We start from the raw sequence: 25,341 nt of genomic DNA, 5'->3' as shown, positions 1-25,341 counted from the left end.
TGGGGGAGGGCGTGGCCCTCCTTCAAAGGCCACGCCCCCAAGTAGTCACGGGGGTGGGGTGGGGAGTTACAGGCACTTAATAACAGTTCCAGAAGAGTTCTCGGCCCCCATCTGTGGAGGTGTTTCCCCCCATCGCAGGGATCAGGTGCGAAAAGCAGGTGGGGGGGCTAACCCAGAAGAAACCAGCTCGCCAGGTTAGCCCCCCGGTGCCTTTCGTCGCAACCGGCATCGACCAAGAGCGGCCATACTGCCCTGGGGTGGGGTGGGGAGGAAAGTGAATCAGAGATGCGCTTTTTCTTTTTCCCCATGCTGAGAAAGGATGGGCGGGGGGGGGGGGGGGGGGGAGGGGGGGGGCGGGAGGACACACACACACATGCGTGACCCAAGATCCTGCTGCTTCTGGCTTCGTTACCCTGGGAGTTACAGGATGCAGCTCAGTATTAAACCATAGTTAAAGTAATAATAAAGTAGAAAAATATTAGAACGTATAAGATGGTAAGATTGTAGTGAGAGCTTCTTCCAACCCCCCCACCGTGGCGGAGTTGATGGCAAACGCTGGGGGAGGGCGGGAGGGGGGGGGTGGGGTGGAAGATTCAACCACCCCTTTAAGCACCCCCCCAAAAAATAAAGAGAACCCCCTAAAGCGTCTCAGGAACCACGGATCCCCGAGGCTGGTCAGATGGTGGAGGTCTTGTCGGTGCCATCTGTTAGGAGAGAAAACAGGACCGGAGAGTGTTCAGTGTTGAGGCAGAAGGGGACGAGTCGTCGTCCCGTGGCCGGGTTCGGGCCAAGGGCGTTCATAAGGGGCCAGTGATTCTGCGTGCCTGGCGGCGGCTCCAGGCACAAGAAAGAAGCCAGGAATTCACCGGGCCCCCCCAAATGCCAAGAGTAGCGGGAGGTCTTGGCCCAGGGTTTTGCTGCCGACTACGCCCAGCTGCGTGCTGGGTTCTGCCACAGGCGCCCCACTGCAGACAAGGTCACCGATAGATATGTGCGCCCCATGCGTCTGGCTGCGATCTAGGGCTGTGAGAGTCGCCCACCCTGGGGCGGGGTCAAGGGGAGAGTTTGGGCCCCATCTCGGTCTCCCGGGGACCTGCTGGGTTGTATCACCCTTTAACACCCTCCCCTCCCGGGGCTGACCCCGCATCTCACCGCCCAGCGCGTGCTCCGTCATGCTCAGGCACAGCGACTCCAGCGTGGGGTTGATCTCCAGGTCTGTTCCGGGGATCTGGCAATCTACAGGGGGGGCGGAGGAAGGGGATTAGCCAGGTGCCCCTACACTCCCTGGTGGGCAATGGAAACTGGATTCACGCAGCATTCATGTGACCGCCCCGGCCCACCCAGCAAGGTGGCAGCTTCGAGTCTCATCCCCTTATTAACCCGTGTGCTGCCACCTTCTCCACTGAAAAATGGTCAGTGATGGAGAATCCAATGACTGGGCCGAGAATAGAACCCAGGAGTCCTGGCTCCCAGCCCCCACTGCACTAACCCACTAGACCTCACTCCCCTCCCAGAACCAGGGATAGAACCCAGGAGTCCTGACTTGCAGCAGATGGACACTGCTTGCCAACACGTGCAGCCTGCTCTGGGGAGGAGCACGACAGGCTTCCCCCCCACAGCCCAAACAGCCGGAGAGGAGGAGGAGGAGGAGGAGAGCGAGTTGGCAGCAGACGGCCTCCCACCGGCCTCAGCTGGGCAGAACAGTCTCTCCAAGAACAACTCCTGTCCTGAGTCTGCCAAGGGCCGGTACCGGGAGAGCCACCCGGCTACTCACCCTGGGGGAACATGATGATGGCCTGCGGCGACGTGTGGACGGGTAGCGAATGGGTGCGCTGGACCGAGCTGCGGCTCTGGCCCGGCATGCTGTTGCTGCCCCCGGGATTGGCGAACCACAGATTCTGCGGAGAGAGGGGAAAGACCGGGATAGAGGATGCAGGAGCCTGGCCCAGAGCAGCTGGATCCGCCCAGGCTCACCAGCGCCAGCCTGGCACATGGGGGATCCAGAGGCAACGTTCAATAGCAGCAAAGGATCGGCGTGGCTCCGAGTCACGCTCCCCTGGAAGGAACAGCGGGCTAACGCTGCGCTGGGAGAGGGGGCCGGGCTCCCGTGCCCGAGCCAGTCACAAGGCCCTGGCGCCCCCCCCAGGGGCGGGGAGATAACACTGCAAGGGGAGAGCCCAGCTCGATTCTGCAATTCCAGCTTTCTGACCTCACAGAGCAGCTCTTAACCCTCCCTCTCCCAAACAGAGAACCCCACCAGGCCATTTGGAGAGCAGAAATTCATTTAAAAAAAAGAGGGGGGGGGCATCAATTTATCCTGCTCTAGCCACTAGATCCCACTTCTTTCCTACGGCCAGGAATGGGGCTCAGAAATCCTCCCTCCCCCAGGCCCGCCCTGCTCTAACCACTAGCACTGGGGATAGAACCCAGGAGTCCTAGCTCCCAGTTCCATTTAAGATACCTATCTGGTCACCGTAATACACAAGCGCCTCACAATCTTTAATGTATTTGTCCCCACATGCCCCCTGGCAGGCAGGGCAGATCTATTAACCCCATAGTAACATGGAGAAACGGAGGCACGGAGAGAGACTATAACGGAGAATCTAATGGCTGGTCTGGGAATAGAACCCAGAAGTCCTGACTCCCAGCCCCGCCTGCTCTAACCACTAGACCCCACTCCCCTCCCAGAGCTGGGGATTGAACCTAGGATTCCTGGCTCCCAGCCCTCCCCAGTGGACCCCTCTCCCCTCCCAGCCCTGTGTTCATGGCCCTAGACATTTCTCTCTACAACCTGCTGACCTAGACAAATGAGCCCTTCTAGACTGGCACCCGCTGCTCCCGTTCATTGTAAAATCCCCTTCGGCTCAGCTGGGGCTTCAGCCCGAGCCACGAGGGAGTCCAGTTAGAGAAACCGTCCCACACCCGCGGCTCGAGCGACACCTCCCGCCCCGCCGGACTCACCTGTCGTCCCTGGCTCCCGATGGGGCTGGTAAGTGCATGCCGGGGCAAGACCCCTCCAATCCCCGCCGGACTCAGCAGCCCGAGGCGGCTCGGGGGCATGGCTCGAGGGGGCATCTGGAACGGCCGCTGCCCTCTGCGCGCGACGCCCACCCCCACAGATCCAGCTATGGGGAGAGAGTTGGAACCAAAAGCCCACCTGGGGGAGGGGAGAAGGTGAAAATAAATAAAGGACTGTTCTGAAGTCACCAGAGAATCTAGCTACTTGCTGCATCCCTTGGGATCGACTTCCCCCCCCCAATTTCACGTGGGACAGGTCTTTGGAGCGCCCCCTCCCACAGCAGCCCACACATCTGAGCATCTCAGGGCGTTAGACACACCTGGGCCAAGTGATCTGTGATGTGTTGCTGGGTGGGGGCCCCACTAGGAAAGCCTAGAGGGTGTGGCTGGTTTTCCGGTGGTGCTTAGCACCCTCCCGCCCTTGTGAAAACAGGGGTCCTTTAAATGCAGCTCAAGTGGCCTCCCCCACCCGCCACTTGAAAATCTGGCCTCCGCAGAGACGGATTGCCCCTTGGAACCGGCCTTAACCCCCCTCCGCTCCCCCCCAGTAGGACAGGCACAAACTAAACGGGCTTCCCACAGGCCTGGGTCGCAGCTGACATGTGGATGGATCCCAGCTGGCCACTAGCGGTCAAGGGCGTCCCCGCTCCCAGACACGGGGACAGGAAGAGACAGCCGGGGACGCCTGACAGGTGACCCGAGCCGCTCAGCCTGGACTGGGGGGCAGCGCACAGAGCAGGGCTTCGAAACTCGCATGAGCCAGCCCCCGCCCCCCCTCTGGGATTTCGGAGACACCCCCACCCCCAGCCAGCCCTGTCGGCCGGGATCCCAGCGCCTGCTCCTCCCTGGGCTCGTCAGGGGGAAGGCCGCAGAGCTGGAGCATGTGGGAGGATGGGGGATTTCGTAACGCGAGGCGTGTTGCTTCTGTGCCCCTGGGAGCGACCGACCAGCTCCCCAGCCCCCTCGGCGGCGAGGAAGGGCTGGAATCAAGACAGGCAGCGACCTGCCCACAGCGATGACCCCAGAGAGCTGGGGCTAGAACCCGGGAGTCCCAACTCCTAGTCCCCGTCCATGCTCTAACCGCTAGGTCCTGCTGCCTCCCTTCCACAGCCATTAGATCCTAGCGATCTAGGAGCCAAGTGGCTCCGGGCACCACTGGGGACCCCCCCCCCCACCTACAATTTATTTATTGGTTGCACCTAGCAACTGTGACTGGGGAAATTGAGGCAGCCTAAGTCACACATCAAGGCAGAGCTGGGACCAGAATCCAGGTTCCGTAGAGCCCGATCCACTGGGCCATACTGTCTAGCCAGATCACCCAGGGGGTGTTATTCAGCTCTGTCCCCCCCCCGTACTCCCAGCCTTCATGCCATTCTACAGCTGAGCCCTGCAAACCTACCCTTTCTGCTGGCGGTACCCTTGCATGTCGAGCACGGCCTTCCGGGGGAACGCTCGCAACAGCTTCAGCACCTGCTGCTTCCAGGACAACAGCCTCTTCTTCTGCGTCTCCGTGAATGCCTGCGGCGCACAGGGACAGCGCCGTCAGGACGCTGGGCTGGCACTGGGGCATCAGGAGGGGGCGGGAGCAGCCACGGGGAGGAGGGGCACAGAACGGGGCACTTTGCTGCAGAGAGCGGAGGGATTCGAGCACACATCCAGCCCAAAGCAGGGGTGTGTGTGTGTGGAGGCGGGGGAAGGTCCTTAAATGACCCGCTTGGATCAGTTCAACAGCCCTGGGGCCTGGCCTGCTGGGCACGGCGGAGAAGAACCCAGGAGTCCTGAGGGGAGCCAGCAGCCCCCGCCCCCGGGATCAGAGGGAGGTTTCCATGCAGACGATACCTCGTGAGTCAGGCACTTCTCTATGAGCTGGAGGTAACTGGTGATGTTTTCCTCGTCGGGCCGGGAGACGAGCAGCTGCGTGCACACTGCGAGGGAAGCAGAGGGGTTACTCCCCAGGCCCTTCCAGTGCCTCTCCCCTCCGCCCGATGCTCAGCATGGGGGGAGGGATAGCTCAGTGGTTTGAGCATTGGCCTGCTAAACCCAGGGTTGTGAGTTCAATCCTTGAGGGGGCCACTTAGGGATCTGGGGCAAAAATCAGTACTGGGTCCTGCTAGTGAAGGTAGGGGGCTGGACTTGATGACCTTTCAAGGTCCTTTCCAGTTCTAGGAGATAGGATATCTCCATTATTGAAGTCATCCAGCTTCCCTGCCCCGCCAAGGGGGAGTCAGTGGGACCCATCCGCCTGAAACAGCGCTGGAGACGTCAGTCAGCCCCAGCCACACATGCCAACACGAGGGCATGCCCCCGAATCTGTACCGCCCCCATCCAGGAGAGAAGCAGTAGCGCTCCCTCTAACGCCCCAGGACCCCCACCCCGGGCTCCCTGAATGCCCTTGGGGGAAAGGCAGTGCCCTCCGGACCGGACGCCGGGCACGGGGACGCCCTTACCTTTCCCCATCACCCGGGTGAACTGCCCCGGGATGTCCCCATCTGCGATGGGTGCCGTGGCCGACTCCCCGTCGCAGGGGGAGGCCGTCTGGGACGGGAAGCCGTCCACTGCAGGCTCCTTGTCCTCTGCCCCGTTGGTGGCTTTGTCCAGGCCCGGCCTGGGGGCTCCGTGGCGCTCGGGCACCGCCTGCTGCCCCTCCTTGGGCGTGGCCATGGCCTGGAGGGAGCTGTATGCTTTGATGGGCGTGATGATTATCTGCTGGAGCTCCTGGAGCGCATTCCACAGGTTCCCTCCTTCTAGGATGTCCTGCGGAGGGGCCAGGGAAAGGGGGTGGGGAAGATGCCATGAAAAATTAAGGGCAGCCCCACGTCTCAAAAAAGGACCAAGGGGCGCAGTGGTCCAAGCATCAGGCTCAGAGCACCGGAGATCACAGGTTCGAGTCCCAGCAGCCCTGTGTGGCAGGTAATTTAGGACTCGCAGCCACACGATCCTGTTTGCCCTGCACGGCACCTGCCCCGAGATCTTGGGTTTTAACGCCAGCAGCCTCGAAGCAAACTCCCCCGGCTGCGGTTCAGAGGTGCGATCTGCCACTACGTGAATTCCAGTAGCACCCAGGGGCCATGACCGAGATCAGGGCTGCGCCGCCCCCTTTGCACCAGGTGCAATGCAGGCCCTGACCGAGAGGCACAGATCCCAAGGCGCTCACAGCCTAAGCAAGGACTGCGACCCCCGTTTTACAGGTGGGAGATTCGAGGGGCCTAAGGAAGCGTCAGGAATCAACCCCGGGGCTGGGTGCCTTGACCCCGAGGCCTCCGGCTCAGACCTCGCAGGGGAAGCCTGTGGGTCTTTTACCTTCTCCAGAGACTTGAGAACACTCTGCCTCTCCCGCAGCTTCTGGATGCTCAGGGCAATTTTGTGTCTGGCTCCTTTGGTCACGTTCTGTGCAGGAAGGAAGAGACATGGGAGCTAAGGTGACAGCCACGGACGCAGCCCCTGACAGACTCAGAGACGCCCTGGGAACAGGTCGCAGCCGCAGGTGCCCCCTGGCTGCCACGCAGCCCGACAGGAACTCAGGGCTCTTCCGAGGCATTCGCCCCACGGGTAGGTGGGAATTTCAGGCTCTGGGCTGGAGGTATCCAGAGAAGCCCCTGGAATTTAGTGATTGGATCAAATCAGGAGCTGTGGGGACAGTGATGGGTGTCCATGCGTTTATGCAGTCCTGAGAGCCCCTTCCCAGCTGGCGGGGGCCGGAGCGGCCCCCTAAGTCTGTGGAAGACGCCTGTCCTACGACACCACAGTCCCCCCGCCCGGGACCCGCAAGGTGGCTGCTGCCCCCAGGAAGCGCACGGGCGAGTGGAGGCTGGGACCCTGCTGTCCCCTCCTCACCTGGGACTCCAGATGCTGCTCCGTGAGGGTCATCATCTCTTCGTACGTCATCTGGGAGAAGAGGGCTGCGTACTTGTGCAGACGAAGGCTCTTCAGCCACGAGGGGACATCTGCGGAGGCGGGAGAGACCGGCCCTTTAGCGTGACCTAGGCCAGGCCTGGGGAAGCGTCTGCGGCTCCCGGGACCGCCGGCGTTACGCACCGGCCACTCTGGGGCTCCCCAGAGCCAGAGGAACATTCCCCTTTCAAGGCAGGGCCTTCTCAGGTGACAAGGGGCGTTTGTAAGAGAGGGTATTGGAAGGGCATTCGACCAAGGCTGGCTGATACCCACAGCAGGATTCCCATCATTAGAGCCCTGAAAATCCATGGACCATTTTTGCAGATAGTGGATTGGATGCAGATACAACCGTGCAGGGCTCTACTCACTGGTGGCACCTGTCCTGCGGTGTCCGGCAGCCCGGGGGGGTGCAGTGTGCTTGGGGCCAGCGGCAGGTTGGCATCGGGGCGGTCCAGCACCCGCTCACCGTGCCGCTTCCTGTCCAGCAGCTTGGGCCCCTCGGGCAGCGCCAGCGTCCCCCACCACGGCCTGGCCTGGCAGCACTGGACACGCTCCCAGTCCCGGCCCGCCGGCTCCTGGGATTGGATCTGGTGCCCAACCCCTCCCCCTCACCGCTGCTGCCGTGTGCCGTCGCTTGTGATCCTCCGGGAGCAGCACCCGATGTGGCCCCCCCGACTCCCCATCTGCGCTGCCCCTTCTTGAGACCCCACCCCGCCTCTTCCCTGCAAGACCCCTCCGCCTCCCTCGCTAGCCCTTGTGAGACGGCTTGCCACTGCGGGGCTGGATACAGGTAAAAGACGGCTAGCGAATCGCGGGTTGATCCTGGCCGCTGCGGATCGGACGCGGATCCACATGTTTGTATCCACGCAGGGCTCTACCCGTCACAGACATAGGAAAGGCTCATCCCCCTCGCTCACCACTGCCCACGTTCCCTCCAGCCCCCGGCCTAGCAGCCCTGGTCAAATCCCCCCAGTTAGGGCTGCACAGGCAGGGGTCTGATCCAGCATTCCTGGGGTTGGCCGGCAGAGCGAGGCAGTTGGGGTTCCCTCCCCGGCACGGGCCAACGGCGCCTCCCCCCAGCCGTACCTTTCATGCCACTGCCATCCTCCTGGAAGCTGTTACGGCTGCCCATCTGCTCCTCCGTCTGTTCGCTGCCCGAGGAAGCCACGCTGCTCTGGGGGGACAGGGGCGCGTGGTCCCCCGGGATAAACGCCTGCCGGGCGCAAAGCTCGTCGGGGCTCATCCACTCGCCGGGGGCCTGCGGGCTGGTGGGGATGAGGGACATGGAGCGCTTGAGCGGGCTGGGGTGGATTTGGCAGGGCAGAGCTGGAAGGGAAGGGCAGAGAATTAGCATGACGACATCGGGGCTGGATCTCCCATCCTACAGATCAACCAGGGAGGATGAGCCTCGCGCCTCTGAGACGGGGAGGGGACGGGGGGACGGAGAGAGGAGAGATCAGTCACCTACAACTAAAGGCAGCTGATGCCTCAGGGCCTGGCGCTTGGAAAGTGGTTTTTAGCTGGGCTCCTCCTCTCCCCATTCAGGATATGGCCCCAGAATGGGCCCTGCTCCCCCAGACCCACATGGGCAGAATTCTCTGCACGGCTACGGTGCATTTCATCCAAGGGCCTTGATGCAACTGACCAGCAGGAGTCGGGACCCCTCTCTGGGAAGCCCCCTTGCTCCAGGGCATGCAGAGGATTGACAGTGCAAGTGAGAACCAAACCCACACGGATCGGGGGAACTAGCCACGTGACCACGCTCCTTTTGCCAGTCACCCGTGCAGAGGGACGAACAGCAGCAAAGGGCTTAGGAGGGTCAGTCTGGGCTGGGGGGTTCTGTCTGCACTGCTCCGTCTGCTTCCCCAGCACCGTGAAGCAGCCGGGGAGCAGTTCAACCCTCGTCTTGTCTCCCTGCTGTATTTGGCGGCAGTGAAAAGAGGCAGGTACCCTCCGCCCCCTGCCACCGCTCTCTCCCCCTCCCTCGCTACGGATCTCCCACTATCCGGAGTGCCCCTGTGGGGTCTGCCAAGGAGCAAGCCAACGCCAAGCAGGGGGATGGCACATGAGCAAGGCAGAGCCCGGTTCGGCCAAGGGACCCAGGCTGTACGTTACAGCTACGGCCAGGTCTAAGCGCCGCTCTGGGATACAGTTGGTTTTCCCCCTGAACTGTACAAACCCTGGGCACACCCTCAGAGGCGGCTTTCAAGTTAAAGGGGACGCTGGTAAGTCAAGTTTAGCTGCCTCCGTTTTGATTCGTGTTATTCCTGTTTTGGTGCGAAGAGAACACACGTTTTCTCCCCTCCCACTCCCCCCACAGCCACCGGAGCGCTGGGGGCTGCAGGGAGGGAAATCCACCCGGAACCGCCCCAATGGGAGATGAGGAGACGGAAGGGAAGGAAAAAGTGTCTAGAAGGGACGACTGCATTTGATTAGCTTTAATAACAACAACTCCTGTTTCTTTAATAGAAGGAGAGGCAGTTATTGGGAGGTGGTGGGGTCAGTAGCGTAGCTGGGGGGGAGCGGGGCAGCGGCCGCTCCCCCACTGAGCACAAGTGGCACCTTGTCAATTTCTTGGCGCCTTTTAAATTTTTACTCACCCGGAGGGAACAGGGGGCGCGATCAAAAAAAAAAAAAGGCGTCACCCGCTGCGGCACTTTTACTCACCCGGCGGAGCGCCGGGTCTTCGGCGGCGCAACCTCCTCTCGCTCTGTGGGTCTTCGTGGCATTTCGGCGGCGGGTCCGAAGACAACCGGAGTGAGTGAAGGGCCCGCTGCCGAAGACCCGGAGCACCGCCAGGTGAGTAAAAGCGCCACAGCGGGTGACGCCTTTTTTTTTTTTTGATCGCGCCCCCTGTTCCCTCCACCTGGCTACGCCACTGGGTGGGGTTCAGTAGGTCACCTCCAAAACTGACACCCCCAGCCACCCATCCTGACACTCCTCTGACCATCTTCAAGCTTCATTTACCTCACCAGTCACCGTGGCATCTGTACGTACGTGTAAGCACACCCCCAGCCGCCATGGCACGTTGGACTCCAAGCACTTCGCAGGCCCAAAGCACCGTGCAAACTAATGCCCCTTGGGATGGAGGGGCAACCAATATTATCAGCCCCATTTTATAGATGGGGAAACTGAGGCACTGAGCCACGGGGCGCTGACCTGTCCCCCAATGTCAGAGCTTAGATTTGATCTGTCATCGTCCCCACCTCCCTTTGTCCCCAAACACCACAGACCACCCACCTGGACACACTGCCGCCCCTCCAAGCCCCCCGCTGCTTGGGCCTCAAAATATTTTCTTCTGGGGCCCATCAAGAAGCAGGCGCGGAGTCCGAGGAGAAAGCACGGCTCAGCTGATAGGGACTCCGAACTCCTGGGTTCTGTTCCCCTCTCTCCTGCTGACTAGCCACAGGCAAGTGGCTTCACCTGCTCTGTGCCTCAGTTTCCCCAATGGGTAAAACAAGGTTGGGACACCGCACCTCTGTCAAGTATTTTGAGCTCTACAGAAGGCAGCCATGAGAATAAGGCATGTTTTCTAATCAGAGTGAGACTCAAGGAACTCAATCTACGCAGCTTAAGGAAAAGGTTAAGAGATGACTTGATCCCAGACTAAGTACCTACACGGGGAACAAACATTCGATCATGGGCTCTTCAAGCTCGCAGAGGAAGGTCGAACACGATCCAGTGGCTGGATGTTGAAGCTAGACCGACTCGGACTGGCAATAAGATTATATTGGCCTCCAAGTGCCTACCTACTGCCCATGCCCCATCCTGGCCCCGCCCCGCCCCATACCTGCATTTGCGTTGCTTCCGATGCTGTTGATGGCCGAGGGCACCGAGCTGGAGGAGTGGAAAGGCAAGTGTCCGTTTTCGCGGGGCAGCTTCTCCTGCCAGCCGTGTCCCAGCTCCCCCATGCCCGAGTCCCCCGGGCCCTGCCACTCGTCCGAGCCCTGGCGCGAGTGGTAGGCAGTGTCGGGCCGGCCCCTGCCCTGGCCGGAGTAGCCGCTAGAGAGGCGTTCCTCGAGGTGGTTGAGCCACAGGGCCAGGGAGTTGCGATCGTCCAGCGTGGTGGCCGGGTGGATGAGGGCGTAGGACAGCAGCTGCCGGCTTTCCTCGATGAACAGGTTGCTCTCGATGGAGTAGGCCAGGACCTTCTGCAATAGCTTCATGTATTCGGACTTGGCTTCTGTGTTGCCAGGCTGCAGCAGGGGCAGGTGAGAGAGGAGCAGGGAGACCACCTTGTCCTTCGATTCCTGGTGCCACTGGCTGATGACAGCTGTTTGGGGGAGAGAGGGCAGAGGGGGTGAAGAACCGGAACAAACAGAATCCAGGCGCTTTCGCCACAGAGAAATCAATGCAGCCACTTCTGGGGAGAAACAAGACAGCTAGTGAAGAGGTGTGTAGGAACACTAGCAACAGCTTCGGGCAGGGAGATTTGTATCCTACCGAAAGCCACAGCATGGGGTGACCAAGGGGGCTTACCAGAACCAGACACCTGGAATGGACACCCCGACCCCAGACACGGTGATCTCAAGCAATCCAGGCGATCACTCTGTGTGTCCCCCAAAATGTCACCACTTCCAGCAACAAAGAGAGCTCCAAGCACTTGGCAAATGTGGTCTCATTTCTCCCATTTTATAGCTAGGGAAACCGAGGCACGGGGAAGGCAGCGACTTAACCAAGGTCAGCAGCAGAGCTGGGCTCATCAGACCTGCGATTAAACTCCAGTGCTCTATCCACTAGGCCATGCCACCTCTCCCTGCTGAACTCTCCAGCTCACTCTGCCCAAAACTAAACGGGACGGCTCTGATTTGAACTCCCTTCCCCCGGACAGCGCGCGAAACTTAAAGACAGGAATCGATCTGGGCGGGGAGGGTAAAAGAGGCCTTTGAAGGGAGAGGGTGCTCCACGCTGAAGCGGACGTATTTGTTATGGGCGTATGGGGGGGGAAGTTGAGGGACGGGGAGCCTGGCAGAGAGCTTTCTCAACCGTTTAGGGATTAGGTAAATAACCGTACAGTTATTGGGAAATCACCACGTGCACAGCCAGCAGACAGAGCATAAGGGCTTGTGAACCGGAGCGAGTCCTAAGTCCTTATCTGGCCTCCTGTATCTGAGCGCCTCAAAATCTTTAGTGGGGCAGAGAAGGGCTACTGTCAACATTGCACAGATGGGGAAATTGAGGCAGCCAGCGGCAAAGTGACTTGCCCCGGGGCATTTGTGGCAGAGCTGGGAATTGAACCTAGGTCTCCAAGTCTTAGGTTAGTGCCTAACCATTGGATTTATCCTTCCTCTCCTTTGCCAGCTACCCCAACCTCAGTGTGCAGGGGAATAAAATCCTGAACAGATGATATCGGTTCAGGGAGGATCCGCGCCATAGTTTGAACCATAGGCACCGACTCCATGGGTGCTCCGGGGCTGAAAAAGAATTGTGGGTGCTAAGCACCCACTGCCAGCCCCACTGATCAGCTCCTCCCCCCCAAGGTCTCCTGCCAGCTGTGATCAGCTGTTCAGTGGGCATGCAGGATGCAGTAGGGGGGGAGGAGGGGGCAGGAGTGGGGGCTTGGGGGAAGGGGTGGAGCAGGGGCAGGGCCTGGGGCAGAGCAGGGGTCAAGCACCCCCCCAGGAACTTGGCGCCTCTGGTTTGAACCCCAGGCGTGAGCAAACAAAGTCCCAAGAACCGTTATTAATTTCACCAGATGAAATTAACAGGCAGCAGGTTTAAAAACAAACAAAAGGAAGCAGGTCTTCACCGAGCGCACGGTCAACCTGTGGAACTCCTTGCCAGGGGATGTTGTGAAGGCCAAAAGAATAACCGGGTTCAAAAAAGAACTAGATAAGTTCCTGGAGGATCGGTCCATCAATGGCTATTAGACAAGATGCTCAGGGACACAACCCCATGCTCCGGGTGTCCCTAAACTGCCAGAAACAGGGTGGACGACAGGGGATGAATCACTCGAAACTGCCCTGTTCTGTTCATTCCCTCTGAAGTACCTGGCGTTGGCCGCTGTTGGAAGACAGGATACTAGGCCGTTCTTATGTCAAATGTTGATCTCATGCAAGAAAAATTGTAAGGGAGGGGGCTGTATCTCAGGCACCCCACGCTCAAACCACCTCAGGTTTGACTCGGTCACGCTACGCCGGACCCCCATGAGGCACAGAAAGTTTCAAGACCATCCGAGTCAGCCTGCGGATTTTGGAGCTCTGAAAGTCAGCTGGTCAACGGTCAGCTAGACCCAAGCTTAACTCAAGCAGGTGCTACCGGCTCTTTGGAACAGCCATGGGTTCAAACTCTCAACAGAGATGACTAAGCCCCCTCAGCCTTCAGAGATAGTGCCCTAGCGTTCCAGGAAGATGGGTGTGAGAGTCTCGGGTCAGAGGAGATCCAAGGTCCTATCCACTCTGCATGGACATGAATATCTCCTTGGGAACTTTCTGAGGGAGCAGGGGGTTTGCCCTGGTCTCCTGAGGCAAAATTTCCTCTCCCACCTCCACTGTTGGTCCGCGTTGCTCTCCACCCCAGAAGCAGCTGCATTGGTGGTGCTGTCGGCGCAGCTCCAACAGAGGGGCGCATGCAGCTCCCTCAACACTACCTCAGGGCTGATCCCAGCTCTGCTACTAACCGACCGTGTATGGACTGAGGGGTGGAGGGGTCACTTTACTGCCCTGCCTCGGTTTCCCCAACGCCATGGGGAATGCATTTGGATGCTTGAGGCTCTAGCCAACTCTTCCCTGGCAGTGCAGGCTGCAGAACTGGGATCTCTTGTTCTTTAATAGCGACTTCAACGCCCCCCCCCAGCGCTGAAGAACATTCACTGCCGGAGAGAGGGGACGGGAGGCTTCGGGAGAAACTTTCCCTACGAAGTCAGAGCAGACAGATTCCAGTACACGCTGCCATCACCACGGGCAGACGCCCAAAGGTTACAGTTACAGGCCTGGAGCTACCCACCAACTGCGCAGGGGGGCCCACAGCCCCGGAAGGGCAGGGTCTGCTCACCGCGTGCCTGTCGGATGGAAGATACCCTCTGCCAAGGGAAGCTACATTGAGCGGCACATGCAGGTTAATTCTTAGCTCCTACCCGCTGTTTCCTCTTGGCCTCCTAGGGAAAGATCCTTCCCACACCTGTGGAAGAACGGGCCTGCTGCACAGAGGGGTGCCCTGCACCTGCACAAGGACCCCTTCCACATCTTGTGCTGCTACTCCACTCTTGAGAGTCACCTGCAAGGGAGACAGTGTGGGCACGACACATGCCTGGAGGGGCAGGACTCCTGGGTTCTATTCCTAGCGCTTCCACCGATTTGCTGAGAGCGCTAGGGTAAGTCACTGCCTTGCCCCGTGCCTCAGTTTCCCCACCTGTAAAACAGGGATAGCAATACGTTTGCAGGGCGCTTAAAGATCTCGGGATGAAAAGCACTGGCTCGGCCTAAGTCCCGAGTCCCCAGAGGATGGGTGGTTCGATTAATGGAACTGGAATCTATCGCCTTCGTGGTTTATTTAGGGGGATCCACACATCGCCAGAGCGACTGTAGAAACAAGCACCCGTCTGACACTCCAATCTGGGCTATGACCCATCCCTGCCTGCCCCTAGCAGAGCACGCAATCTCAGCCAGGGAGCAGGAGACATACTTGGAAAGGACAGAGCGGTTACCTCTGGGGCATTTCCCATCACACACACACACAGCTATTTTTAACCTGGAAATTAAGGCTTAGGGAAAGGCCAGGCCGCAGAGGCTGAGGCCAACGATTCAGCGAGTGTCTCCCGCAAGCTGCCAGCAGGCCCTGCGCAAACTTGACAAGATTTGCTTTGCTACTTCATCGAGGGACCAAGGACCATCCTCACCCACAGAGAACAGCTGGGGGCTAAAAGGGTGCCATGCGGCACAGGGTTTGCCACGTTTCCAATCTCAAATCGCCTCATGGGGGAATTCTGGAACAAGGCTGTTAAAATTCACATGCGAGCTGAAGCGTGGCACAAGCGAGAGGGGGAATTTTAGCTGAATCAAGAACTCTTGCTTTAAAAAAGCCGAATAGGTGGAATTTTTTTTAAAATCTAGTCTGTTCTGAGGCCTGACCCATTCCGAATCGGACACTTCTTCCCAGCTCAAAAGCAACACGCTTTTTACAGTTCACTCATTACTTGTTTTTAAATCAAATGGTCCTTTCAATTCAGATCATTCCCTTTCAGGAACAAAACAAGAGGCCCCTTAGACGGTCAAGTTTTACTTTGCTCTGAAAACTGGCTACCAAAGAGGGGAAATGGCTAATTACTTTTGGCTGAGAAGCTTTCCCATGATGCATCCACGGCCGGCATTACGTAGTTTGCTTCAGCTGGACAGAAACAATGTTGAACTGTCTAAAGAGTTTTGCTAGTGCTGATTTCGGGGGCGGAATTGAGTTAAAGAACAGCTTAACGACGTGGAGAGAAATGATAGAAAGTCAAAGAAATTTGATGTGCCTAGCCTCTGTTTGCCAGCAGCTGGGAATGGGCGACAGGGGATGGATCACTTGATGATTCCCTGTTCTGTTCGTTCCCTCTGAAGCACCTGCCATTGGCCACTGTCGGAAGACAGGATACTGGGCTAGATGGATGACTTGTGTCTGACCCAGTCTGGCCGTTCTTATGACCCTGTTTCTTGATTCGTTTGGATCAAGAATGCGGAGATAGCTCAAATAATACCGGACTGCCATTCATCTGACCTCTGCTTTTCCCCCTCCCTCTTCAACACCCCCCCTCCCACTTCCCTTTGTTGCCTATTTGTGTCTCTTTTTATGGTCTCTCTCACCCTAGCAGGTTACGTCTGCGTAATATTGTCTGATTTTGCATTGTCTGGTCTTGCAGCTCTGACAAGTTGTAAAGTCAAGGCCAAACCGAGGCCCCTTTACAGTTAAAGTACAACCCATGAAGCCCCCCATTCCCTCCTCCACCCCCCCCCCCCATTCTCCATCTACTAGACTAGGGAGGGAGCTTGGGGCTTCTGCCCTGCAGGGAGGGGGGGTCTCAGGGCTTTAGCCCCAGCAGGTGCCACCCGGCAGGACACGTCTTGTGGCTCTCAACCTTCTGAAGATTACTGCATGTGGCTCACAGGGTCAGAAGGTTGGCCACACCCCTGCTTCATATCTACACCCCAGGATATTTAAAGGGCAGATTCCACCCCATCGCTACCAGTCTGAGTGGCAAAAACACAACACCCCACCCTAGGAGGAGTTATCCTGGTATAGCGTACCTTGCTTTGGCAAAGCAGAAGAAGCTGTATTGGAAGAAAAGCCCCTTATGCTGGTGTAACTGCGCCTGCACTAAGGCGATTACTGTCACCACCCTCACCCACAGATTTGAAGTGCAGACAAGCACTTAGAGCACTTAGTTGCAATATTAAGTTGCTTTGCTAGGACCAGCTACACAAGTATGGGCTCATTAAGGTGTCTTGGAGCTTGTCTGCACACACTTTAAATATGCCAGTATAATGACAGTGCTACACACAAAGACACCCCTCCCTCCCCGCAGATGGATGCAGTTATCCATGTTTTTATATCACTGTGGCCAGATGTGTGTCAGGGGTGCTTTGCTGGCCTAGCTAAAGCAGTAAAGCAGTCCTAGTGTAAGTGCATCTTACACTGGTACAAAAACGCAGTTTTACTGGTCTAGCTGCATCTACTTTGGGGCTTTTGGTGACAAACGCTAGGTTGGTCGGGGATCATACCTCTTCGCAACCCTTACTGATGTAGCTAGGCTGGCAGATGTCTGTAGAGCAGACCTGGCCTATAGCTAGGACCCTACCAAATTCACGGCCGTGAAAAACGTGTCACGGACCATGAAATCTGGTCTCCCCCGTGAAAGCTGGTCTTTTGTGTGCTTTTACCCTACATTATACAGATTTTACGGGAGAGACCAACGTTTCTCAAACTGGGGGTCCCGAGCCAGAAGAGGGTCATATGGGGGGGATGATGCAAGGTTACTGTAGAGGGGTCGTGGTATTGCCACCCTTACTTCTGCACAGCCTTCAGAGCTGGGTGGCCAGAGAGCGGCAGCTGCTGGCCAAGTGCCCACCTCTGACGGCGGCGCCCGGCCAGTAGCAGCACAGAAGTGAGGGTAGTAATACCATACCATACCATGCCATGCTACCCTTACTTCTGCGCTGCTGCGTTCCTAGTTAGGTCAGGGCCCCTGCAGTTACAACACCATAAAATTTCAGATTTAAATATCTGAAATCATGAAATTTACAATTTTTAAAATCGTATGACTGTGAAACTGACTACAATGGACTCTGAATTTAATAGGGTTCTCCCTATAGCTCATTCTGCTTTCCATATGGGAATATGCTACACCAGTTAGAGACCAGTATAACAGCATCCATTCTAGGGACTGCCTCCATGGAACTACATTGGTGTAAAAAGACGACCTACAACAAGACAATCACACCCCTAAATGACAGTGACACAAACAAAAATCTCTGTGTGAGCAGAGCTTAAAATGAAATAAGAGCTTGTCTACAAGGGGACACTAGGGAAAATTAATCCAAGTTAGCTAGACACGTAAATTCAAAGTGGATTAGTTAAACTACACTAAACCCCGTGTGGATGCACTCATTAAGAATGAAAGTGGCCTTAATTCAGATGAGTTTAATTCAATTCCAGAACCTCACTCTCATAATTCACTTCCATAGTGAATTAAACTGAATCAAATTAAGGCCACTTTAATTTACAATGGGAGTGTCCACCCAGTGGTCTAAAGTGATGACACTAAGTTTACACCTTTTGGTTAATTCAGATTAATTTTCCTGAGGGTCCCCATGTAGACACGCCTTAAGTGTCCACGTTGAGATTTGCCCCAGTTTGATTAAGACAGTTTGATTTCCTCACGTTTATTCCCCACCCCCCAACATAGTTACGGGGGGGGGGGGGGAGAAGGAGGGAGAACATGGATGCCTACGAGACTTTAGACCAGGCATCTCTCAACCAGGAAGGCCACAACTTTCAAGGGGGTTACGAGATGCTGAAAAGTTTTATTACAATCTAAAGCAAGGAAAAATCTCACTCCCCCATTTCTGGCACATCCTGACCTTTTCATGGTCAAGCATTCTTCGACCAACCTCTCGAAACACACAAAGAAGTTATACAGGCTTAGCATTATCACTGATTGTTACATATATTTTATTCTTTTATAGTAAGCATCAGAGGCTCGGGAAAATGTTTGCCTTCGAATAAGGGGTCGCCAGCCTGAAGGCTGAGTAATGCTGCATCACCCTACAAGTAAATCTGCATTAAGGCCAGATCTACCCTGAAAGAGCTTTAAACTTCTGTGCTTCGGAGATGCTTAAGTGATCAAGTGCAAAGAGACACACGCTGCTACCAGGGAGGAGAGTTAAGTAGTTCCAATACACTGCAATTGCTCTCCAAGAATCCGAAGAATGTGAATAGCAAAGGCGGGAGAGTGGCTGGGGGTGGGACCAGGAAGAAAGGGGATGAAATGGAGTAGAGGGGAACAGAGGCTGAGTTGAAGCTGGGGAACATTCTCCGCCCATGGAAAAAGGAGCCCCGGCTTCTGGAACGTTTAGAACTAGGTCAGAGAGAGGATTGTACTTAGGAAGCACGCTGCCCTGATTCCCGGTGGGCTGGATTATATAAACCAATTGTCTATTTCAATCTTTGGTGTAGGACGATTAACAGAGTCTAAATTACCATCATTTGTATGACAGTTGTGCCCAGCCATCAACCGGGAGCCCATTACGCTAGGGGCTGTACAGGTGTATTACGGTAGCACCTAGGAGCCCCAGTTACAGACACCATGGTGCTAGATGCTACACAAACACACAAAAAAGACGGTCCCCTGACCCAAGAGGTTTACAATCCTAATGGATATAGCATGCCTCCTTTTCCACCCTAAACCTCTGTATAGCATTGTTGCAAGGCTGTTGTCAGCTGCCCTGTCTCGCCCCAGACATGGCTGCATTTCAGAGATGGTTAGTCTCGCATACCACAACAATGGACTCATTTTAGAGTTCAGAGAGGGGAGAGTCAGATTAAACTACGCTGATCTAAACCCACCCCGTTCCTGATGCTAATCTCAGCCTGCTCCACCAACAGCAGCTGCGTCCCGAAGCTGCGCCGAACTTACCTGCGCTGTTGGCCTCCGACTCCACGATGTGGATCTCGGTGCAGTCGGCCAGCGAGTGCTCCAGGCACAGCTGCAGGAAGCGGGCTTGGGTGCGAGTGACGCGCTTGAGGAGGGAGAGCAGAGCCACCGTCTGCTCGCATTCATTCCAGCCTTTGAACCAGCCGGCCAGGATTCCCACCTGATCCCGGAACATCATGGTGGCAGGCGCGTCAACGCGGCTCGGCAGCGGCACGCCCAAGGCTGGGGGAGGGGAGGGAAGGGGGTCAGGGGAGAGGGGGGAGCAAGGGAAACCCCCTCACATGGTTTCAGCTTTAAGTCCTACGGTTTGGCCCGGGGGTGGAGGAGGGCACGACCTGGAATGCAAATCCTGCTGCCAGTGAAGCTGGGATCACATGGGGGGACTGTCACAAAAGATCTTTCTCCGTCTAGATCCTTTTGCAGGGCTCTCCTCTAAGCAGACTGCCTTGGAGATCCCTGCAAGGAAAAAGAAATATGAGATCGATTAAGAAAGATTGGCCACCCCGGAGCACAGCCTGCGTTGTTCTATAACCAGGTCTAAGGCCTCTCTTGCTTTACAACAGCAGACAGGTGGGACGATTACACATCCAAACATGCAACAGGCTGTATCTTGAGCCCAACGGAAAGCCCACCTGCGGAACTCATCGCCACAGGAGATCAGAGAGAGTCAACTATTGCATCTGGACAGCTTTCTGACCAGTTATGTTGGTGCAAATCAGACCTCAGGTGGGAGAGATGAATTCACTTTTCTTCCCTGTTTCCCCCACGTACGGTATTGTGCAATTCAGATTCCAAGGCTAAAAGGGACCATTGTGATCACCTAGTTTGACTTCTGGATAACACTGGCCAGAGACCTGTCCCAAAATAATTCCTAGAGCAGAGCTTTCAGAAAAACATCTAGTCTTGATATAAACATGGTCAGTGATGGAGAATCCACGACCACCATTGGAACAATATCCCAAGGGTCAACTACTCTCGCTGTTAAAAATGTATGCCTGATTTCCAATCTCAAGTTGTCTAGCTTCAACTTCCAGCCACTGGATCGCGTTAGACCTTTGTCTGCTAGACCAAAGAGCCCACTGTTAAATATTTGTCCCCCGCATAGGTATTTATAGACTGGGATCAAGTCACCCCTTTAGCTTAACAAAAAGAAAGTTACTAGATTGAGTTGGCTGGATGAGAAGGGGATTCACCTTAAGCATCAGGCACTGGATGTTGGTAAAGCCCGGACAGCGGACAAGGTAGACCAATTGTAAAGCCTCAAAAGGAAGCATTTTCAGGGCATGCGTTAGGACCTACAGCTGCTTTTAACTTTTGCTTTTAAACCAACAAGATTTTGCATCGCCGGCGTCCCTGGAGATTCACCTGCTCCCGGCAGGCAAGCACAATACCAGGATCAGGACTGCACAAGAGAGGCAGAGATAAGAGAGGAGAAGGACAGCAGTAAGGGGGCTGAAAAGGAAACTGGCTTTCACCGCCTATTCAGCAAACAATTAAAGACCCATTTTCTCCTATCACGACACTCCCCCATTAACCCTCTGGTTTAGCAGATGGGGATCCGGGGCACAAATCAGCGTCACAAGGGGAACTTAATGACCCTTTTGTTGCAGTTTCTTTCTAATCCAGAGGGGCCTATCTAGGAACCCAAAATTCCTTGGCCCTTTTTGCTCCAAGAGGGGATTAACTAGATTGTGAAGAAAGAACTCCCTCTTAGCAGGATGTGTGTCTGTGTGTGTGTGGGGGGAGGTTGGTTCTTTCAAAGGCAGTGAAGAAGCACACTAGCTCCAGTGGTGGGGTGTGTGTGTGTGTGGGGGGGGGGAGAACATCAGCTCTGCGGCACAGCCATTCTGCAGCTACAGCACTTCAGAACTGACAATGCTGAACACTGAAGGCTGTATGAGAAAGCGAAGCAGCTTTGGCTAAGTGGAAGGACAACAGGTGCTTCATATTCCAGCCACGTAACTGTCTCAGATTTTTTTTTCCCCCTTCTCATAGCCGAACGGGTGTGGAATTCTCACACAAGACGTCTTGAACTCCTGAGCTACCGCGACCTCTGACTTTCCTGTGTTGTTTGCACACCTCGATTTTCTGTCTGAAGCTATGGCTTTCTGAAGCTCAACAAAGCATTCAGCCAGCACCCTGCGCTATGTCTAAGGGTTTATAGACTGTGTCTGCACCACGGAAAGCATGTTCGCTGGCTCTGTCTGCAATGGGATTAGCTCTGCCTCTATGTATTTAAAAAACAAAAGGAAAAGCAGAGATGCTTTTCCAACAGAGTCTAGGGGTGATGGACAGAGACCAACTGTTGGAGAGAGACGTCTGGTTTCCTGATTGGGCCGTTGAAACGGCTGGACCGTGCTCCGACTTGGCAAGGCAGGACATACCATACCAAGAATGCAGCCCTTGGGAATCATCCAAGGCAACTTGCAGCCTGCCCCCTCTCTTTAATATGGACAAGTCCCAGTGTACAATGCTGCTACCTTGATCACAGTGAGTAGCACGGCCTAGTGCTCAGAGCAAAGGATCAGGACTCCCACGTCTTCATCCTAGCTCTGCTACGGACTCCTGGTGTTCGTTGGCCATTCCATGGCGCTTCTCAGCACCACTGGGGCGTTAGCCTGGATTCCAGCTGCTCCGGCCATTTCAACGGGATGCCTCTCTCTAAACCCCCACCCCAATCGCCGAGACCCTGCAGCAGCACTAGACTCACCCCTGCTGTGTGAAAGCCAGGTACGGTAGTAATAAATAAGTCATAAATCCCAGCTCTTTTGGAGTGCTTTTCATTGGCAGACATCAGAGACCTTTACAAAGTAGCACTATCCCCATTTTACAGATGGGGAAACTGAGGCACGGAGCCGAAGGCTAGGCAGTGGGAGAGATGGGAATAGAACCCAGGAGTCCCGATTCCCCATCAGCTGAGTTGAGCCACCCTTATGCCGCGCTCTCTCCATTTGCCTCCTCATTCAGTGCGGGGCCTAACTCAACGTTCTTGTCAGGCTGTCTCAGACACTGCCATGCTCAGCACAGGCACGGGAATTAGGCTCAGAGACTAGGACCACCTGTCACCTGGCCTCCTTTGGATCCTGGAGGAAGCATGGCCCAGTGGTTAGAGCGCCAACGTGGCACTCAGGAGACCCGGGTTCAATTCCCTGCTCTGCTAGAGTCTCTGTGCGACCGTGGGGCAAGTCATGTAGTCTGTACAGCTGAGGAAACTGAGGCAGCAATGGGAGACAACAAATATCTAGCACTTTTCCTCACTCGATCTCAAAATGCTTCAAAGGAGGTCAGTCCCATTATCCCCATCTACAGATGGGGAAACTGAGGCAGAGAGAGGACGTGACTTATCCAAAGCCACCCAATGGAACCAGGCCTCGAATCCCAGTCCGGGACTCTATCCCGCTAGGCCTTCCCTCACAGGTGTGTTAGGAGGATAAATACCCTAAAGATTGTGAGGCATTCAGATACGGATGTAAGACAGGTCAGTTTCCTCAGGCTGCGATTACAGACAAACGCAGAGACAACGACCTTATAAAAATAAGAGCAATCAGATGGCACATCTTTGGAGGAGCATACCCCTTTCCATGGGTACTCAGCACCTCTATATTGCGCCAGTCTCTGCAGCAATCTAAGACATAATCAATAGATCTTGGATCTATACAAAGGAATCTACTGACCCTGTTAGTGTAGGACCTCAGTTTCTCAATCGAATATTTATGCCCGAAAGAAGAACTCAATTTTATTTTTCTATAATTTCAACAGATTATAAAGGTTTTATTTTTTAAAGCATCCCCTGCCCCAATTTTTATCTATTTAAATTTTCACCATTTGGGGAAATTGGAAATGTGGGAGCAGACAAATATTTAATGCCAGTAGATGCTGAGATCCCAAAAGCCAAAGGTTTGGAAACCACTGAAACACAAACTGTCAACATCACATGTCAAAACATTCAAAGGTAAATAGCCTTAGATCAACAAATCCTACCTGTTTTGGTTTTTTTTAAACTATTCTTTCGCTTGTGACGAGCCTAATTCAAAAGCCTTGATCACTGGATTTTGACTCTAATACGTTAGGCAAAGTAAGAAAAATGCTGCCTGCCAATTTCGAGCATCAGTGGAAAATGTTTTTCCTGGGTGTGCAGTGAAATCGACATTTACCGATAAAAATCTAATCCCTCCAAGCCTGCCTATGAGTGAAGTGCTATTATCCCCACGCACCAATGGGGAAACTGAGGCACAGAGGGGCTGACAGTCACACAGGGAGTCTGTGGGGGAGGTAGGACTTGAACGCCCAAGTCCTGGGCTAATGCACTAAGTGGAAGCTGCGCCTGGACCCTGTTGAATGAAGCATCCTTTGTCCCAGTGTTTTCCCCTCTGCCCGTTGGGCTGGTTGCCGTTTCCTGTCAGCATCGCTGGAGGCAGCCAGGTTACAATAGCGTCCTGTGCACTGCTGTCCACGTGCGCTAGCCACAGCCAAGTTGAGGGATGGGGATGGCAGTGAAGGGAGAAGCAGCGATTTTTAAAGCACGCTGCTGTCAAACCCTTCTGAAAAGGCGTATGTGTGAAGAGCGACCGACGGGAAGCTGCTGTCTGGGTCTCTCCCCACTGGACGCTATCATTAGAGCCAAACTAAGCAGGCTCCCGGAGGTAAGGAGACAGGAACCGTCTGCTGGAGCAGCGACGCAGCCCGCTGTAATTACACCTTAGGAGGCAGTGCTGGCCACCAGCGGCCTAAGCTACAGAGGAGACCTAGGAGACACAAGCAGCGATGGATGTCACGCAGCTGAGCAAACCGATGCGGAGCACACGCCACATCCCCACTGGAGGAGGCCGGCGGTTTGCATTTCTACAGCCCCCCGAGATGCGGCCAGCCTGAGAGGTGCCAACCCCCAGCAGCTCCCGCTGGAAATCCAGACCTCCTGACCCATCCGCGCCTGTCTCAGGCTGCTCCTAAGGGGGCCCCCCCAGTTAGCATCAAAGGCAGCAGGGGGTTCAGTGATGCGGACACGTCCCATTGGGAATTAGGCTGGCACCCAGCCACCACCATGGCAGCCGGTTTGGGGTAGTCCTGGACTGGATCAGAACCAGCGTTCTGGAGAGCTGAGGCTTCGGTATCTCATCCCTCCAGCTATCCGATTCCTGAATCTGACCCTCAAATATTAACCCAGTGCAAGCTTCCCCACCGGCTTTAGCTCCTCGGTCGCAACTTAGTTCCCAGGCTGGCACGGAGAAGAGGGAGGAATTTCACACCAGCTTCTGTTATCCCTGCCTGAAGATCTATTATCTATGAGCTGGCAACTCCCGCCATTGACCGACTAGTCACCATCTGGAAATCGGTTCTACCGCCCTCCACCTCCTGCTTTGAGAAGTTACTATTATACCACCTAGCTCTTTTCATCTGTAGACCACGAAGTATTTTAGAGCATTGTGCCTCCGTTTTCCCCCATAAAGTGGGGAAACCGAGGCACGGAGAAGGGAAGTGACTTGCCCAAGGTCACCCAACAGGGGACAGAATTCAGCTCTCTTGGGTCCCAGTGCAGTGCCCTACCCACTAGGTCACACTGCCTCTCTGAAATGAACATGATGGGTCTCAGACCAGCACCCGACAGGTTGTCACAAAAGACACCACAACAGACAAGTGACTGATGCCTCAGGAAGACGAGATCTGAATGGACCATGGAGGCCGAGAGCTGGCCTCTCCAGGGCAGGGTTAAGGCACATGAGCGGGAGGGGGCGGCGTGTAGGGGGAAGCTCCCCCTACCACTACCAAGGCTGTACCTGCTCCACAGATAAACAGAGGATTCAGTCTCCAACGGATGTCAGCATGTTGTAAATCCAATCCCTCTACTTATATGGCCCCTGTCACCGTGGCATCTGACCACCTCACAATGGACTCATCCTCCCTACACCTTGTGAGCTGGGGCAGGGCTAGCATGCCCATTTTACAGATGAGGAAACTCAGGCACAGAGAGTGACTTATGGTCACACAGGATCACTTCAGCAGAGCAGCGAACAGGTCCCAGGCTTGCTCCATAACCACTAGGCCATCCTTCCTCTTCAACTATGCTAAAATACTGTACAAAACAACCACCCCCGAACCCCATCTGGAGATTGCACTACAGGAGCAACTCGGCCAAAGCGTGCGTCTCCATCCACTTGCAGCTTCAGAAGAACCTCTGCGTTTGCCTCATTCGGCAAAGACTTTGAACTCAGAGAAACCAGACCTCTCGTCTTCCTCGGCCTACTGGCCCACCGTCACCGCTCCCTCTGCGTCCTTCCGAAGGCTCCCTCCCGCTCGATCGACTTTAA

At 55.5% G+C, this 25,341-nt stretch overlaps 1 protein-coding gene across 1 annotated transcript; it reads right to left on the bottom strand.

Annotated features, from left to right (window-relative positions):
• Positions 1–327: 327 nt before the first annotated feature.
• On the bottom strand, positions 328–19,492 carry SAMD4B (sterile alpha motif domain containing 4B). The gene is made up of 12 exons (XM_024205900.3): positions 19,019–19,492; positions 10,700–11,182; positions 7,996–8,235; positions 6,853–6,962; positions 6,319–6,405; positions 5,466–5,772; positions 4,858–4,943; positions 4,418–4,536; positions 2,962–3,157; positions 1,775–1,898; positions 1,153–1,236; positions 328–704 (listed from the first exon to the last, which is right to left on the bottom strand). The coding sequence occupies exons 1-12, from the start codon at positions 19,212–19,214 to the stop codon at positions 676–678; spliced, it is 2,061 nt and encodes a 686-aa protein (XP_024061668.1). The 5' UTR covers positions 19,215–19,492; the 3' UTR covers positions 328–675.
• Between the last annotated feature and the right edge of the window lie 5,849 nt (positions 19,493–25,341).

Source organism: Terrapene carolina, unplaced genomic scaffold, assembly GCF_002925995.2.
Source record: "Terrapene carolina triunguis isolate 2854851 unplaced genomic scaffold, T_m_triunguis-2.0 Scaffold517, whole genome shotgun sequence".
NCBI lineage: Eukaryota > Metazoa > Chordata > Testudines > Emydidae > Terrapene > Terrapene triunguis.
This window is presented reverse-complemented; position numbering and strand designations above follow the sequence as displayed.